The sequence below is a fragment of the Phascolarctos cinereus genome, unplaced genomic scaffold (assembly GCF_003287225.1).
Source record: "Phascolarctos cinereus isolate Bilbo 61053 unplaced genomic scaffold, phaCin_HiC Scaffold_9;HRSCAF=440, whole genome shotgun sequence".
Lineage (NCBI taxonomy): Eukaryota > Metazoa > Chordata > Mammalia > Diprotodontia > Phascolarctidae > Phascolarctos > Phascolarctos cinereus.
In genome coordinates this window covers 3375784-3393778 of record NW_027556402.1, presented here as the reverse complement: position 1 = coordinate 3393778, position 17995 = coordinate 3375784, and the positions used below count along the sequence as shown (strand labels likewise).

General features: G+C 50.2%; 1 protein-coding gene across 5 annotated transcripts in view; it reads right to left on the bottom strand.

Moving 5' to 3' along the window:
- Positions 1-427: 427 nt before the first annotated feature.
- The window catches only part of TNKS (tankyrase), a 216500-nt gene continuing 198932 nt past the window's right edge, over positions 428-17995 (bottom strand). The window contains exons 22-28 of one of the 5 annotated variants that reach the window (XM_020976782.2): positions 16854-17048; positions 15889-15986; positions 11102-11176; positions 9810-9915; positions 4648-4834; positions 3689-3845; positions 428-618 (exon numbers count right to left, since the gene is read on the bottom strand). In XM_020976782.2, coding sequence (XP_020832441.1) covers positions 532-618; positions 3689-3845; positions 4648-4834; positions 9810-9915; positions 11102-11176; positions 15889-15986; positions 16854-17048 — 905 coding nt within the window. In that variant the 3' untranslated portion in view covers positions 428-531. Of the gene's footprint in view, positions 619-3688; positions 3846-4647; positions 4835-9809; positions 9916-11101; positions 11177-15888; positions 15987-16853; positions 17049-17995 lie in introns of those variants that run through there. The other 4 variants (XM_078148238.1, XM_078148239.1, XM_078148240.1 and 1 more) reach the window with 4 other exon arrangements.

The following is a 17995-nucleotide window of genomic DNA, read 5'->3' as shown; positions in this document are numbered from 1 at the left end:
CGGTGAGGATACAGGTTTGCCTCGCGCTGCTGAGGATTTTAGTCGTTGGACTGTGCAAAATATTCTCAAGAAGGTCCTGGCTCATTTTCAAATATTGTTCCCCTCCACCCAAAAAAAATAAATAGCTGATTATGCCTCTCTAAAAACGTGCGGTCCGTGGACACGGGCTTCGTGTGGTCTGTATGTAATGACACAGCCCGAGCAGGGACGCCTGGAGTTTCGACACTGACGACACTGCCGCCTGCAGTGTCTAGACCCCGGCGGTCAGGTTCTCTACTGAGCCGGCCACGGATGGGGAGGGTGACCCCGCCTGAGCCACGAGAAGAGGCCGCCTGGTCAATGTTTCCACAAAGGGGGCAGACGGGAGCAGCGGAGCGGGAAGCAGAGTCATCGCGAGAGCGAGGCTTTAGAAAAGACAAACGGCTGGTTTCTGGGCTGTCACGATTTTTATGGGGTGTCTTGGTTTGGGGAAACAATCACACGCAATCCAGTCTCAGGTCTAAGTCCCACGTGGCGTCGGCCCGGGCTCTCCTAGGTCTTCTGCTCTGCCGTCGTGGCCGCCTTGGCGGGGGCGTCCGGCTTCATGATCTGGTAGGTGATGAGATACTCCGGGTAAGCCTAAGGAGAAGGACAGATGCGTCAAGGTGGTGGCCAGCACTCAGTGAGGGCGCCCCTCAGAGAAGGCGTGCTTGTGTCCCTGCTACGGCTCTCTGAGGCTTGTCACAAGCCTCGTGGACACGTGCACAAACCAGTATGGGGAAGGTGACGTATTCTTAGCTAAGCAGTGAGTTAAAACGGGATTTCTATTTGGATCCTCATAATTAATTAACCCTCACCCTCCTTTTCTTAGTATGTACTCACCTGCTGTGGTGAAGCCATATGCTCTGGACCGGACATTATGGAAGAACAGAGGGAAGCTACAGAGATGGGGGAGGGTGGGAGGGTTCCCTTGAACCAACCACCCAAGAACGGCAGCGTGCTTTAAATCATGGGCCACTCTGGGATCTCCTCCAGGAAGGGTGACACCTCCGACTTTAGTTGTCTTCCCCAAAAGCCCTCCTATAAGCCTTTCCTGTTTATTTTATTTTTTAAAGCACAGAGGCTTTTAAAATCCCTCTTACCCCAGTTCCAAATTCTCCCCACCCCATATGAAGGCAAAAAACCCCAAATCTATTACAAATATGTACACTCATCCAAAACAAAGGAGAAACTGTTTCACTCTGCTGCCCTCCCCCCCCCAGTCCATCAGTTCGTTCTCTGGAGGTGGGCAGCATTTTTTATCCCACAGTCCTTCAACTGCCAGCCTCGCCGTACCAATGCGAGCAGCTGAGTCTTTCACAGCTGACCATCTGACAGCTTGGCTGTTACCACGCACAACATTCTCCTTGTTCTGCCTGCTTCCCTTTATGTCAGTGCACACAAGTCTTCCAGGCTTTTCTGGGAGCACCCCCCTTGCCATTTCTCACAAGCCAATAGTATTCCATCACGTTCACGTGCCACTACGCATGCAGCCGTTCCCCAGCTGATGGGCAGCTTTTCAGTTTCCAATAATCTGCCAGCACAAAAAGAGCTGCCATACACATTTCTGTATACATGGGTCCATTTTCTCTTTCTCTGCCTTCTTTGAGGTATAGCTCTCATAGGTATTGCTGGGCCAGAGGGTATGTGTGGTACATCTCTAGAAGGAATCATCTGCCGTCGCTTCCTAACCAGCCACTCACACCTCAGCCTCCCACAATCTAATCTGGCTTCTGTCCCCGCTTTCCCCATTGCCAATGACCTCTTACTTGCTAAGTCCAAAAGCTTTTCCATCCTGTCCTCATCTTCCTTCTATTGGCCCTTCTTGGCCTTGCCACTTTTGTTTTGGTCCCTACCTCTTGGGGAGGTCTTTCTTTGCTGACTTGGCCGTTTTTGTTTTCTTTTTAATCTCCCACCTCTAAGTTTGAGAATAGCCCCTAGGCCCTATTTTCTCTACCCTTTGTCTGTTCCCATGGTTTCAATGATCATCTATCCTTTATATCATGCATTAAGGTTTGCAAAGGGTTTCCCAGCTCTAGATTTCTAGGCCTCATCTTTCTTCTTCTTCTTCTTCTTGGTGAGGCAGTTGGGGTTAAGTGACCTGCCCAGGGTCACACACTAGCAAGTATCAAGTGTCTGAGGCCGGATTTGAACTCAGGTCCTCCCGACTCCAGGGCCGATGCGCTATCCACTGCACCACCTAGCTGCCCCCTCATCTAAGGGCTGATGCCACCACTCCTGCGGCCTGCTAGGCACTTCCACTCCAATGTTGCACTGGCACATTCCACGTAAGATGCTAAGAAACTGCCCTTCTCTCCCCACTTCCCCATTTTTGACAGCATAACCCCTTTCCCTTGCCCCCAACAGGGGCTCAGCCTTGAAAGTCTCCTGCTGTTCTCCCAACAGAAAGCGATTCTCCTTAGATATCATACCACTGTCCACCAAGCGCCGCGCTGCCGCCCACGCCCACCCTTCAAAGTCTAGTCCACATGCAGCCTTATTCCTACAGCTCTGCCAGAGACCCCTTGGGAAGACACTGCTGTTTTGGCCGTGCTGCCCTGCAACGTAGGCGCCCATCCCCTTCAGCTGCAGACACACTTTACTAGGTGGCAGTAAGCTCCCTGAGGGCAGGGCCTTTGTCGCTGTTCTTCTGGTCTCTCTCGGTACCTTCCACAGAGTTCTCAGGCAGCAGGGTCAAGGCAGGCACACTTCATAAATCTCTGGTGAATGACTGAATCTTTCCAGACCAGCAGACTCTGTTGTGCCACAAGTCACTCTCGAGGAAAGCTCACACGGCAAGACAGACAAACATAGAGCCTTACCTTTGGAAAACTTTCCCTGGAGTAGACGTTGTCCTACTCTTTGGTAACTCCCCGGGAGCGCCCCTAAATCTTTCTGCTGCAGCCTGGCTCACTGCCTCAGTCTGTCCTCAGCAGACCCTTCTTGAAGAAGGGAGGGTCCTGACCTGCTCAAGACCCTCCTCTTCACCAGGTTCAACCCTCCAGCACGATCTCGCCTGAATTCTGCCAGACAGTCTCCATAGGAGCTTGGGATTGGTGCCCAATCAATCAGCTTCTTCCTTTGGCTGACTTTGATCAGAAGCTTCTCATGCTGTGGGTTTTCATTCTTCTTCAAGACATTTCCAACATAAAGTCAGACTCACTTTGCCTTTCCAACAGAGCTGGATGGATGGATGTTCAGCAAATCTCAAGGCCTGCTCCGGCTCCTGCTGACCCATCCTCAGCCTTGCTCCAGCCTCCACTTCTCAACTCCAGCCCTTGGGCTGCCATGCCTATACCCCAAAATGCTACTGATGTCCAAGTGCCCTTTAGCACTCTCCTCTCTGTGGCCCTGCCCGATCGTGACAGGCAGCCTGGGGTAGCGGGAAGGGAGCTGGCCTTGGGGTCACCAAGTCCTGGGTTCCAGTCCTGCCTCTGTGACCCTGGGCTGTCAAGACACTACCTTTCTCCAGGGAGCTGACCCTTACTACGTCTTGGATCCCTGTGACAGTATGGTGAAGCCTGGGGGCCCCTTCTCTGAAGAATGCTTTGAAGTGCACAAAATTGAACACATAAGATTATAGGGAAATCAAGGCCACAGAAATACTGCCAGGTAGTCAGTTCCCCATGCCAGCCACCTCCTCAGTCCAATCCATCTGTGCCCAACCTACCTGCTCTCCTCTGTAGATCACGTACTCTGCATACGCGAGACCATTGACACTAGGTCTGCCAATAACAGAATGATGGCCGGGGGGTGCATGGGCCATTTTCATGGTGCTGAATTGGAGAAAGGACTTCCCAAGAGTCACTCGACAGAAAAGCATTTGCCTGTAGAAAAGGGAGTGTGACATAGTTTTACCATTTATTTTTATCAGGGACTTAGATGGTGGCACGATGGATGGAACACGGCTTGGAACCAAGGAAGACCTGGTTCAAATCTGGCCTCAGACACTTCCCAGCTATGTGGCCCTGGGCGAGTCACCACCTCTGCTTGCCACAGTTTGCTCACCTGCCCAATGGGCTAATAACACCACCAACCTCCCAGAATCCAATGAGATTGTCTTTATAACAAGTCCTTCATTAGCAGCATCTGGTGTACAGCAGTACTCTACAAGTGCCCATTCCCTTCCCTTTCCTTTCCATAAGACCCTCCATCTCCCGACTCAGAGGCATTTTCTCTGGCTGTCCTCCATGCTTAGAACTCTCTCCCTCCTGACTTCTTTGGCTTCCTTCAAGTGTGTCCTTAAATGCCAGGGCCTTCCCTCTCTTGGTCATCTCCAGTTGATCCCGTCTCCTGCTTTTCTCTGCATTTTCAGTGTTGGCACCCGTTAGGTTGTGAACAATATTAGCTGACTGACTGATTCACAGATCCTGTCTCATTTGTGGAAGGCAGACATTAAAGGGACAATCCTCCCCATGGCACAGATGAGGAAGCTGAGGCCCCATGATGTCAGGTGAGCTGCCCCGGGTCTCTGCTGACTCCAGGTCCCACACTATTCCACCCAGTTCACGATACCTTCCCTGAAGACTACGCCCCACTTCCCCTTCCTTGTTCAGTACCTGCCTGGATGGCTGCAGAGCCTTTCCGAAAACCACTGACTCTTAGGAATCAACGCAGCTGGACACTCACCTGTGACAGATGTAACAGGACCTGTCTTTGTGTGTGGGACAGCCAGTGCCACCTCCAATTCCATAAACATACTGGTTACTTTTAGAAGAATTCTCTGCAAAATAAATCCCAGCACCAAACATGCCCCCTATGTATGCATGTCTCTCATCAAATCCTTTGTGAATGATGGCGTTAATGAAAGGAGAGCCTAGGAGAGAGGGAGACAAAAGCCAGCTTTGGTGAGCCTTGACTGGTGACACAATGTCTAAGCTGGGCGGTCTGACACCTCTGTGCCTCAGTGAGTTACTACTAGTGTGCAGCAGGCTCGCCTGGGAAGGGGTTCTCTTAGTGGACCAAAGACGTTTTGGGGCTCGACAAAGAAGGCTGTTCTAAAGATTTCCCAAACCCTACAGTGCATCTCTTAGACACTTTAGGGTGCATCTTCCCAAATACAAGCGGTCTGACTGTCCATCCTCCTGGTAATCCAGTACACATCACTGCAACTCAGGTCACTTCCCTAGAGTGACTTTTCTTTTTCTGTAGCTCAATTTGTAATTTAAATGTTGCAAAACGCCTGACAGATAAGACAAACGTAATTCATCGTCCTCTTTCATTTCTTCCTCCAGAACCAGAGTTTACCAGTGTGCCTACTATCTTCCCACTGCAGATACAGCACACTCGCGTGGTCTGCAAGACCCTGTCTACCGTGCAGACCTCCTCTCATCAGCAACAGGGGCTGGCACTGAGAGCTAATTATCTTCATGGTGGATTCCCAGAGGCAACACTAGGTGAAGTGACCAAGTGTATCATTTGATTCCATTTCCTTTAGAGAGAGGAGGGAATCGCCTCTAACAGCCACTTCATTGGCCTCCTAAAAATACAGATTCCTTGAAAGCTACAATTCCTGACAAAATTTTGCTCAGTTACTAGTTGTTCAGTGACATCAAGTCTGGGATTACACAAGTGGGAGGACCGAGTTTGGGAAAGGTGTTGCCAACTCTCACAGAGGATGTCCTATGCAAACTCGAACTCTAAGAAGAAATGAGAGCCTCCTTGACAAAACCTCCCAAAAGATCTAGAAAATGCACCAGACCAAATCTTGATTGGGAAATCTAAGGGAAAAAAAAATCACAGCGAGCCATTTTTCTGGTCCAGGGTAGTACAGGAAGACAGACAGGGAGGTCTGTGGACATTGAGGACCAGGCCTAGCCAGAAGTACACCATGCAGATGATTCTGGTGCAGGGAGGGGCTGTGTATCAGAGGAAGAAGAGGGCCCAGATGTACCGCAGAGGATCTAAACCTGTATGGGGTGCAGGAACAGATGTGCACTGAGACTGGCAGCTGTGTTCATTTTTCATTACCCAGCTCCAGAACCCAGATCCAAGGTGGACTGAGGAGGGCATCTTTGCCGACTGGCATTCCAGGGTAAGGAATGCTCTTGGGCCTTAGGCTGCGTCCTGAGCAAGCCCAGAAGCAAGCAGCAGCTGTGTAACCCCAGGAGTGGGGCAGAGACTCAGCTCCGACTTCCAGGCCAGTCTGAAGCCTCCAGACCAAAAGGGACTCCAAACAGGGCAAGTCCACCAACCTATTTCAAACCCAGCTTGGGAACCTGCTGAGCTCAAGACCAGTGGGACAGTGACCAGATCACCTTGGGAGCACTGAAAGCTTCCAGGTGTCCAGTCTGAGTTACTGTTCCTTGCCCAGTCATTCCTCTCCAGAAGTATGCAGAACCAAAGCCTGATCCAAAGTCTGGAATCAGAACGGAGGCTGGGAGAACAGGCACCAAAACACCATGAAAAGCTATTATGGGGACGAGGACTCAGGCCCAGAGGAAGAGAATGACCTCAAGACACCTGAAAGAAGAGCCTCACAAGAAAGCACAGCTTGGGCCCAATTCTCCCCACAAGAGAGGAAGTGCCACTTAAAAAAAAGAGATAAAAGTGTTTATATGATGAAGTAAGAGCATCAGAGGAAAAAAATGCTACAGAAACGAGAATTAAGGAAGAAGGAACTGGAAAGAGATTTAACAGTATAACATATGACATACAAAACTTTGCTCAAGAAATAAATTCCCTGAGAATTAGAATAGACCAGACAGATGCTAACGACGACGAGACGAGAAATAGTAAAGCAAAGTCAAAACACTGAGGAAAACAGAAGGAAAGGTAAGGTATCTCACATAGCAAAAAACAACTGATGTGGAAAACAGATTGAGCAGAAATATATATATTTTTAAGGCAAATGGGGTTAAATGACTTGCCCAGGGTCACACAGCTAGTAAGTGTCAAGTGTCTGGTCTGAGGCCGATTTGAACTCAGGGCTTGATGCTTTATCCACTGTGCCACCTAGGTGTCCTGAGTAGAAATATTTTTAAAAAAATCAATCCATCAATCAATGTTTATTGAGTGTCTACTATGTGCCAGGCACTGTGCTAAGTGCTAGGGATAGAAAAAGGGGTAAAAAACTGTCCCTGACCTTAAGGAGCTTATAATTACTGGACTACCTGAACGCCAGGACCAAAGAAATAGTCAAGACACATCATATTTCAAGAAATGATCAAAGAAAACTACCCAGATCTCTTAGAATCAGAGATACAAAAGCAAAACCAGAAAGAATCCAATGGTTACTTGATGCAAAAAAAAGTCCTAAAATTAAAGTTTCTAGGGCAAAGGAAAAATACTGCTGAACACCCAGAAAGAATTCAAGTACTGAGGAGCCAAGTTAGCATCATACAGAATCTAGCAGCCAATAATTCGGAGTGGAGTGCCTGGAATTCAATTTTCCGGAAAGCAAAAGATCTAGGCTTGTAACTTAACCAGCAAAACTGAGTACAGTCCCACAGGGGAAAAAATAAATGTTTGGTGCAAGAAGAACACTTCTAAGCATTGTTGATGAAAAGACCAGAGCCACAAAGAAACTGTGTGGTACAAACACAGCAGTCACAAGAAACATAAAAAAGCAAACGTGAACAACCCTAAGAGATTAAACAAGGACAAACTGCTTACATCTTAATATGGGTAGACGATACGGGATTTCCATCAGACAGAAGGCCCAGGAGTGGTTCTGTTGTGCTGATAATTTTAAAAGAAGAACGGAAAGGAGGGGGTGGGAGAAGAAGAATAAACTGGGGAGGGATGGAAGGTGTTACAGACAAATTATCTCACTAACAGAAGTGTGCACAAAGAGGAAAGGATGGGAATGCATAAAGACTTGTGTACAGAAACACCTTTACTCAACAGAGAAATGGGAGGGAGAAGGGAGAAGGTGGAGGTTAGGCTAAGGGAGTAAAACAAACTCCTAAGAATGTATAAAAATATTTGGAGTTCTTTTTGCAGTGGCAAAGAATTAGAAATCGAGGGTGTATTCATCAGGTGGGGAAGGGCTGAACAAATTATGGTGCGCGTGTGTATAGATACACACACAGACATATGTATATGTGATGGAATAGTATTACACTGTAAGAAATGATAAAAGGGGGCTAGTTTCAGATAAGCTTGTGGAACTCACACAGAGTGAAGACAACAGAATTAGGAGAACCTTTATACAAAGACAACAATATTGTAAAGTCAAACAACTTTGAAAGACTTAGGAACAGATCAGCGTAATGACCAAGCACGATTGCAAAGGACTCATGAGGAAATAAGTCCTTCTCATAAAGGACTCATGAGTTACATCCATCCATCTATTTATTGTATGTACGTATGTGATGTGTGTACATATTTGGATACAGCCAACATAGACATCTGTTTCACTTGACAATACATGTTTCTAACAAGAATTTTGTTTTTCTTTCTTTCTCAAAGGGGTGCGGGGGGTTGGGTGGGAGGGACAGAAGTTGGATTTTTGCTGATTGAAAAAAATGTATTTTTTTTAAAGAATAATTTTTTACAGAATATGAAGTTCTCCAGACACTTCTGTTTGTGAATGACTTTGTGCTGATCACATCAAACTCCAGACTGACTGCCATTCAAAACAGAATAGGCCAACAAACATACAGGGACTAGAGGATTACAGTCAGTAAATAAGGGTATGGCTTATTAAGGACGAACGAGTCTGTGAGTGTGTCTTATCTTGGCTAGGTACTACAGAAGCCAAGGAGCTGAGCTTAGAAGAACTCATAAGGAAAAAAGCTGGTTGGATTGCATTTGGAAACTGCCCAGGCCTTTTAACAATCCAAACCGCTTTCTGGAACAAAAGACCACCTTTTCAGCACCCGTATTTTCCCAGTTACACTACAGCATGGAATGCCACCATTTCTGACAAAAGTGAAAGGCGCTGGAGAGACCCCAAGGGAGGCAGTCCAAAGGCAGCGGCATGAAGTGGAAGCAGAAAGATTTCATCAAGACACTGTATGAGCAGAGAAGCCGGCTGATGCTGTCATGTCTGAAGGAGTGACACCACCTGTATTAGCCGGGGACACCGGGAGCTGGAGGAAGGCCTGCAGGATGCTGGCTAGGTTCTCGAGATAAGAACCAGGCTGCAGGAGATGAGGATGAGGAGACAGCCTCGGTCCAGGAGTCTGAGGTTTCATCTGAGTGGTCTGAGACCAGGCGCTCGGTGAAGTCTCAGCTCAGACACTAGCTGAGAGATCTTGGCAGATCCCTTAATCTCTTTGGGCCTCAGTTTCCTACTCAGCAAAAAGATGGGAGCGGACTTTATGGCCGCTAAGGTTTCTTCTAGCTCTGAATCTAGAATCTTATTTATGGGGTTTAGGAAGTCCCTGATAAAAATGTGCAAGCCATTAAAAAAAAACCCCCAAACCCACACAAACCACGTTATCAGCTTCTATGTAGAAAATGAACAGAGCTACAATGCACAGTACCTACTATCTAGTGCTCTGTTTATTCAGATCAGGGCTGCTTAGCCTGGGGTTCTCCGAGCTTCTTTCTTTGTGACCCTGTCTCTTTTCTCTCATGTTTTGAGAATGGTCCGTCCACAGGCTTTCCCAGACAACCCAGCCACAGGACCCTTGGAACTCACACAGGTGCTGCTGGCAGGGAGCCTGATTCCCTGCATGCACCACCAAGGAAACCATGCTGGTGCCAGGGACTTCCCCTGACCTCTCACTGCCCTGTGTGGGCTCCCAGCACTGAGCTGGCAGAAACTACCACCCAGCTCTCCTGCTCCAAACCCCTTGCCCCTGGGGGGTCTGTCCAGCACACACGACAGAAAGGGTCCTCACCATGGAACAGCATGCGTTCATTGTGATGGTTGTGATTCTCCTCCGACACCTCCTTCTGTCTGTGACAGAACCGTTCCCGTAACTTCTTGTTCACGACCTTCTGAATCTGCAGCGGTGAGACAACAGTAGGCACGGACCGTCAGTCAAGCAGTCTGCCAAACGACACTGTGAGACTGAGAGAGGGAAACGATGAGCCTAACACCGTGCTGCTTGGTGGAATCATTTCTGCTCCCACAAAGACAGCTTTTTTTGTCAGGTAGTGCGACCCAGTAAGTCTGGGGACAAATCCTGCCAGACACTCATTAGCTGTCTGACTGGTGGCAAGGCCTGGCTGCCCTGTACATCTCAAGCAGCTCCCTCGTCCTCCCCTACCATGAAGCCACATCTGGTCCTGCTCGTGGCAGCTACTGCCTGCCCAGATCCCTCCCCGGGTCCTGCCCTCTGGCTTCCAGGGCCTCATTCTGGAGGCCCCCTACGCCTCCGACAGCTCCAGGGAGGAGGGGGAACCTGTCAAACGCCCTGCGGTGGCGGGTCCCTTGCCCTCTTGCACCGCCGGGCCAGCAAGCTTTTCCTCTCTCTGCTGGGTCGTGGTGACAGCACACCCTCCTGGGCTTCAGACTGTTACTGTAAGCGGCAGCAGACAGACAGACACAGACAGACAGACAAGAGAGGCCCTCCCTGCACCCCCCAGAGGGTGGCGGGCTGGGTGCAGTCGCTCTCCATGGTGCTAGGCTGGCCTGTGTTCAGCAGACACCGCAGGCTTCTCACAAGGCTTGTTTCCTGCTTGGAAGGACCCACGAGAAGCACACAGCCACCCCCCGGCCAGGCAGCCGAGCAGGAAGAGAATGCCCTTAACAAAAGTGATTTTTCCATCCAATGGGATGAACCTGTTTGGCACAGTTCTTATGCACCTTCTATCTACTCATCCCTCTGTAAACAAAGTCGGAAACGTGGTCTCATGCCACAGGTGACAGGAAACCACACGGGATACACACTGAGGTCAGAATTCACACGGGAGCCCTCCCTGCCTGAGCCCCTCAATCTACCACCTGTCACTACTGTCAGTACAAACCTGGGGGTGCGCCAGTGGGAGACACCCATGTGCCCCTGCCACTCCCACCCTACGGGGAGCACCGCTGCTCCCAAGGGGTTTCCGTCTCTTTCCAGCCCTTGGTGAGGAGGGCACAGGAGGAGGGAGAGGGAGGCCCTGTCTAGGGTCAAAGCGGGGCACCTGGCTCTAGGGGGCAGCCCACACGGAACGCACGAGCAAGTGCAAATCTTACCACACTTACCCTAATGACATTGTATCGGTTGAAGATGCCTCCGGCATTACCTCCGTCTCTGTGTTCCCTGATTGTACTCTGCATCTGTACAAAAGAATGAAATGGCCAAAGTGATGGCATCGCCCAGAGGACCAGCACGTCAGGATCACAGAGCTGGCGTCAGATCAGCGGGTGACAAGGTCAGTTAGTCACTCCTTACGTGCCCCGCTCGAAGCATGAAGATGTCTTCCTGGACCACCTGGTCTCCTCGCATCCCTTCCAACATTTCACCTCTACCCTGTCTTTCCTGGGTGTTAAGCATGCCAGATGTCACAAAAGCATCTGGATTCTTAGTACTTCACTAAGTTCAGGGGTAAGGAAGCAGGCAGGGAGCAAGCCGTAATGGAGAGAAGCTTGAATTTCAAACACGGCTACCATTCTGCGGACACACCCTCCTAAAGGCTGCAAAGAAAAAGGCCCAATGGAGGAATAAAAACCACGCTGTGTCACAAGACTCCCCAGCCATACGTGGCTATTTTGGGCTAGTCGGCACATTCTCTCTTTTATTTCAGAAAACAATTCCCTGGAAACCTGTGTTTTTTACCAGTCTGCTATCAGTCATCACCGTGTCAATGCTTCTCTCTTTGTCTAGGTCTCATTTGTCAGGTGGCCCCTCATCTCCACTGCATAACCTGTCCAGGGTCTCTGTCTGCAAGCACATGAGATTCCCATGCCGCTGTGCAATTCCTCTTGCGGCATGGCCCCACACAGTGACTCGACACCCATTACTGTGCAAAGAAGCCAATGACAACAGTCATGATTCTGCTTTTCCAGTGAGTGTGGGTGCCTGAGGAAAACAGCTGCAGCTCTTGGCTGGACTCCTCTGTCCATGGGGGGGGTGTGCCTCCGGTGTTCCTCCTCTCAGGAGTGCCCACAGACGGTGGAATGGCTGCCCTGCCACTTGCTGCTGATGTCCTCCCCGGGCACAGACACACTGCTATTCTGGAGTTCATAAACATGCCACCCGTGGGAAGCACCGGACTTGCCAGACTGAACACACGGTGGAAAAGCTGGCACAGAGCGCCATTGGGACCTTCTCAATTCTTTTGGGAACACAAAAGACTAAGGCTCGATGGAAGTGCTCACCGCGTCGACTTGCAGGCGGGAAGTGAGGGGACCACAGGTCCCCACAGTGCCCAGGCTGCACACTGTTCAGGAGCAGGACCATTTCCACGTACGCTGATTTCCTGGGGCTGCACAAGGTGTTCTTGTGACCTCTGGTTGGCCAGGTCAGCTACTTTCCTCAGCTCCCCTCTGCAGAGCGAGGAGTTTTGGCTAGATGACCACCCTCCTCCCTCCCAGCTCTGAATCCACACCCATCGGGGTCTTCCTGGGCTGCCTGCCTTCTCGCGGCTGCTTCCGTTGGTGAGCTCCTTCAGGCGGTGCGCTCTAGATCCTTCCTTCCCTGGCTGGCACAATCTTCTCCAGTGGCTTTCACAGGCATCCCTCCAATCATTGCCAGCGCTAGGAATGCCCTCTCACAAAATAGTGTTACGATGAGCTGAGAGTCTCCCAGTTTCCCTTGCTGTTGGCGGAACCTGAGATGGTCTGATTCAACCGTATATGAATGTTAACACCTCTCCAGGAGGTGTTCTTTTTTTCATTCCATTTTCTCAGTTTCTTTCCTTGATGAAAGGCAGTGCCTGGCCAAGAACCACTCCTCACTCCCAGGAACAATCTGGCTGCCCCTTCCCTAATGACCCCAAAACACAGGGGTAGGCACATCTCACATTTTCCACCGCTGCAACCAGAGAGCCCCTGTGAAACCACTCAGCTACCGTGCCACCCTTGAGATCAACTCCATCCATCAACCAGCTCGAGTCCCAGACATATCCTGACCTGGCTCATGGTCTTCCTCTTCATCCCAACCCTGCTCTAAGAGTCAAATCATTTACCTGTATCGATACCTCTATGTATGTATGTATACAAATATGTTCTACCTGAGTCTGTCTGCCTCCCCGCCCCTCCCCCGGTCTTCCCTAAGCTGCCAGGGCACCGACCCTCCTAGTTCCTTAAGGCCAGATCTTTCTGCTCTCACTTTGGTCATCCCTGGCCTCACCCACTGCCCCGACGTGTGCTGCCTGCACAATCCAGAACTCGCACCATGACCTCTAATCCGCTCCCCTCTTCCTAACCGCCTTCATGGCCGGCATGGCTTTTCTCATGTCTTCCTCCTGCAGCACCTCTGCCCTAGCCTGACTCTCTTCCCTATTCGCTACCCTGGGGCAGACTCCAAGTCGGCATGACCTAGGATGCTCAAGTCCTGTTTCCCGTAAGCCGCCCAACAGCCGCTGCCCACGTTAGTGGTGGAACACAGCGTCGACGTCTCACCTAGGCCCTCAATGGGGTCCAGGAAGCCTCTCCTTCCTCCCTCCCCAAGCCCTCGACAAAACATTTTTTTCTCTCCCTTGTCCTCAGAATTACACCTGCCGTCTTATCTAGTCTGAAAGCAGTGGCCATCCTGAGCCAGGTCCCTCTTCTCTCCCACCACCATAAGCCTCAGTAGTGGTGCTGGGTCCCCCTCTTGGATCTCAAGAGCTCTATGGGTTGATTAGCTTTTCTCTTTGCACACACGATTCCCAGGTCCATCTATCCAGTCCTAATCGCTCCTGAGCCCACAGTTCCACATCACCACTTCCTGGATGGCCCTTGATGGTCCCCTCGGCCCCTCACACTCAACACGTCCACAATGGCACTTACGGATTCTCCCAAACCCTTCTCCATTCTTCTTATCTCTATGGAAGGCAATACCATCCACCCATTCACCATGTAATCTTCTCTAACTCTTCATCCTTCTCACCAATTTTACTCCCGACTGTCTCTCACTTCTGAACCCTCCTCCCTCCTCACACAGCCTCTAACCAAGGTTCAGACCCTTACACCCTTTCTCACCTTGTCTTCCCATTCTCCAGACCACACTGCATAAGGTCTGACCATCACCGCCTTAACTCTGCTTGGCATTTAAAGCCCTCCATGCCTGCTGCCTCTCATCCACCATTCTAGACAGACTTTGCCTTCTATTTCCAAGCTGCTCTGGCCCACCGGGCGCTCCCCAAACCTGCCACGCCATCTCCCACTTTTGTGCCTTTCTCCCCTCCCTGGTTATGTTTCTCCCCCCCCCCCCTTTTCAGGATACTGAATGATCCCTGTCAGGTGTAGCTGGCCTGCCATTTCTGCAGCCTGAATCCCACCAGAGTTCATATTCTCCCCCTCCACAAATGACCACAGATACTTATCTGCTTACATGCTGCGCCCTCCCCGTTCCCAGCAGAACACAGATGCCTTGAAGACAGGGACAATTTTATTTTTGCCCTGTGCCTACAACACGGCCTTACACATAATAGGTACTATATGTGTTGGTCAAAGGAGATATGGACAGATGGCAGTTTGTGTGAAAAGGACCCATGTTTTAGTGAAGTCCAAGTTCACTGATTCTAGAAACTGTCCATGCTCTGTCCACTGCCCCAGTCCCAAGTGCTGGGGTCAGCTCTGGGCAGTATATTGTGGAGTGTGCACCTGGAAGAGGTGAGGGAAAGGGACATGGTTAGCTTATACAGGAGACGCGTGCCTCAGCAGGGATTTTTAACCTTTTGTTTTATTTCATCCTTGAACACTCTGGCAAGGCCTACAGATCATCTCTTATGAAAGCTTTTTTTTTTTTAAATAAACCAGGATGCCAATTTATTCATTAGCCCTGGGGATATGGTTTTGAAGACACCAGAATTCTTGGGTCTGTTAGCCAGTGACCCCTGTTTCTGGTAGGAAGCCATTTATGAATGTTTTTAAATAGAAGGAAATGCAACATTTCTGTTACAGGTTAGTGAAGATAAAAGTGGCATTTTAAAAAAAATCTAAATCCACAGAAATCTATGCATGGACTCCAGGTAAAATCCCTGTCTTACAGGGTACATGGCCTATCTCAAAGGACTGCCATGCAGAAAATGGATCAGACTTAGTTTCTTGGCCCCTTGGGTGAGAACTGCAAGAGAGGCAGCTTTTGGCTTAGCATAAGGGAGAACTGTGCAATTCAAAAAATGAGCACCTTGTCACCAGAGGTAGTCCACAGGAGACTAAGATGGCTCAGGGTGTCTGAGTATTCTCATGCTGGATGGAGGTGGAAGCTGAGGATCCCTCTGGTCACGAGTCACATGCTCTACATCAAGCTGATCTATACCTGCCAGACCTTACCACATGTTCATTCTATCTTCATTTGAGACTCTTGGTGTTGCTGAGGAAGAGTTCTGAGGTCTAGGAGTAAGTCCCAGCCTGTAGCTCTTATACAAGTGATGTGCACTGGACCAGAATTAGTTCTGATAAGTAGAGATCCTTCCTAGGATCTCGCCCCTCACTGAGGTGGGTCTTCCTCTAGAGCCCTGCCTTCCCCATGGGGGGATTCTGTGTGGCCCCTGGGCTGTCTATCAGCTGGGGGCCGTTCTAGCCTCCTCATGCCCTCTCTTTCTGAGCATCTATTTCCTGAAGAGTCTATTTTAAGGCACTTTAGGCATCCAATTCAACGTCCTTTGGCCCACCCATAATGTGGATTTCTCATATAAAACTTCAGCAACCCAGAGTCACAGGCAACTTCCTGATTGTGGTCCAATGTGTTCCCTTGTGGGCCCATCAGCAGCACCTACAGAATACATGCTAAACCAAGCCCCAGCACACAGCGGCCCCTTGCTGCAAGCTCGGCACTGTCCTCGCATGGCACACAAATGCTGCCTGCCTGACTGATTAGCACATTCTGGGAAATACATCACCTCTTCTTCTACCGACTGATATTCCTTGTCGTCTGGAGCAAGGTCTAACAGGATCGTTCCCTGATTAACACAGTGAAAAGTCAAGTAAGGATTGGTGCCTACAAAGGGAAAAGAAACAGACACAGTCACTGTTACACCACCACTGGAATGTGTTTTTTAGGTAAAACCCAAAATATCAGGTAAAAACACACCAAATACCAAAAACCACACCCCAAATACCCAGTACAGAAGCTGAGGCTATGAGCAGCCTAATGTGTGTGCCCCTGATGAAGTAAGACAAACCAGGTGCCCTCCACTGGAGTGGGGGTAGGGTTCAATTTACTGATGCTGGTTGGTTTCATGAAGTCAGGAGAAACCATCTGACCACGCAGCTCAGAAAAGTGACTGCCCCCACTGATCCCCAGTCACAGGGAAGGGTGGGTGGGCGGGCTTTCTTAATTCTGCAGGAGAGTCCCTGCGGCCCTGCCCTGGCCCTCCCCGTGCTGCTTTCTGGGAGGAAGCACCCTGTGTCCACCTCCCAGGGGACAGGCCTCGGCTCTGCCCGTGCCCTCCTGACGTCTTGGAGTGGGTCACTCCCAATGCTCAGGTCCAAAATCCCCTCGCCTTGCAGATACTGGTTATCAGAATTGACTTCCTTGGGGCATAGTCCCCCTCATAGAGTCTCTGGTCAAAGGGTATGTTAAGTTTTCCTAAAGAGGGACTCTCATCATGTTCTTTCCCAGAGAGACTGCCTCAATTTGCTATCTTCATTCCATGGCTGCACAGGGACACCTCATGGCTGTCTGAAGTTGCATTTTCCTGACCGTCAGTAATTTTGACCCACTGTTCAGGCAGGTGTGGGGAGGAGTTTATTAACCTCTGCTCATATCCTTTGACCACTTGTCTCTCAGGGAGCAGGCTCGCTTGACTGCTCCTCAGATATCTGATCATTTTCTGCATTTCCTCTCCGTTTGGTGTGTACTCACTGAAAACGCTGCCAACTGGGCTGCTTCCTCCTTCGCTAGCTAGCTGGCTGGTACACTCACTCCTCTGATCGGGATGAGGTAATGGGAAGAGGGCTAGATTTGAAGTCAAAGGACCTGGGTGCGAATCCCAGCTCTGCCACTTCTTGGTAGACCTTGGGTAAGTCACTTTCACCCTCTGGGCCTCAGTTTCCTCATCTGTAAAATGAAGAGGCCTCTGAGGTCCCTTCTAGCTCTAGAACATGGATGTTATGATCCTACGATGACAATGAGACACCAGAGAGAAGCTGGACAAGGCTCCTGAGAACGACCCAGACCCAGGGCTGCTTCTTACAGTCATCAGCCCCTGTGCTGGCACTCATGAGAAGCTGGCACCCGGAAACAGCGAGCTGGGACCTGCTCCTTCTCCATTCAGGGCAGTGACAAAGCCTCGGCAGAATCACAGGACTTAGGTCCCGAAGGAGCTCTTACGAGCCCTCTTGGCCAGTGGCCTCACTTTAGAGGCAAGGAACGGAGGCTGGGGAGGGGAGACAAGGGGAGAATCTAAACCAGGGCCCTCTGCAACCCCAAAGCCATGCTTCCCCTAAGACCCATCCTCTTCTTTCTAGGATACCACATGGTGTCTCAGGGGTCTGGAATCCAGGTGCTAGGACTAGAGAAGTGGCGTCTCCGAGGTCACGCAATCTCGTCCTTTCGTTTTATAGGTGAGGGGACTCAGGCCTGGAGAGGGGAAGGGATTGGCCCAAGGTCGTACAGGCTGTAAAGTGGCAGAGCTGGAACCTGAACCCTGGTCCTCAGACTCCAAACCCAGTGGTCTTTCCAGTGCACCGTGCTAAAATCAGTTTATGCATCAGAAAGGAGCTAACATTCCTCGGAGAACAGGTCTCAGAGCCCCCGTAAGGGACCGATGCCTCCATTTCCAGAAGAGGAGGTGGCTGCCCAGGGCCACACAGCCAAGAAGTAGAAAACATTCAGCACCTGAACCCCTGCTCCCCAATTCAGCGAGCTTTCCGACATGCTGCGCCGGCCCCCGGCCCACAGAGATGACCTGCTTGGCTCTGCTCTGATGCTGCTTCCTAGAAACGAAATGTTAACTCCCAACAGCAGCTCAGTGGTGCAGGGACAGACTAAGAGCGTTGAGTCAC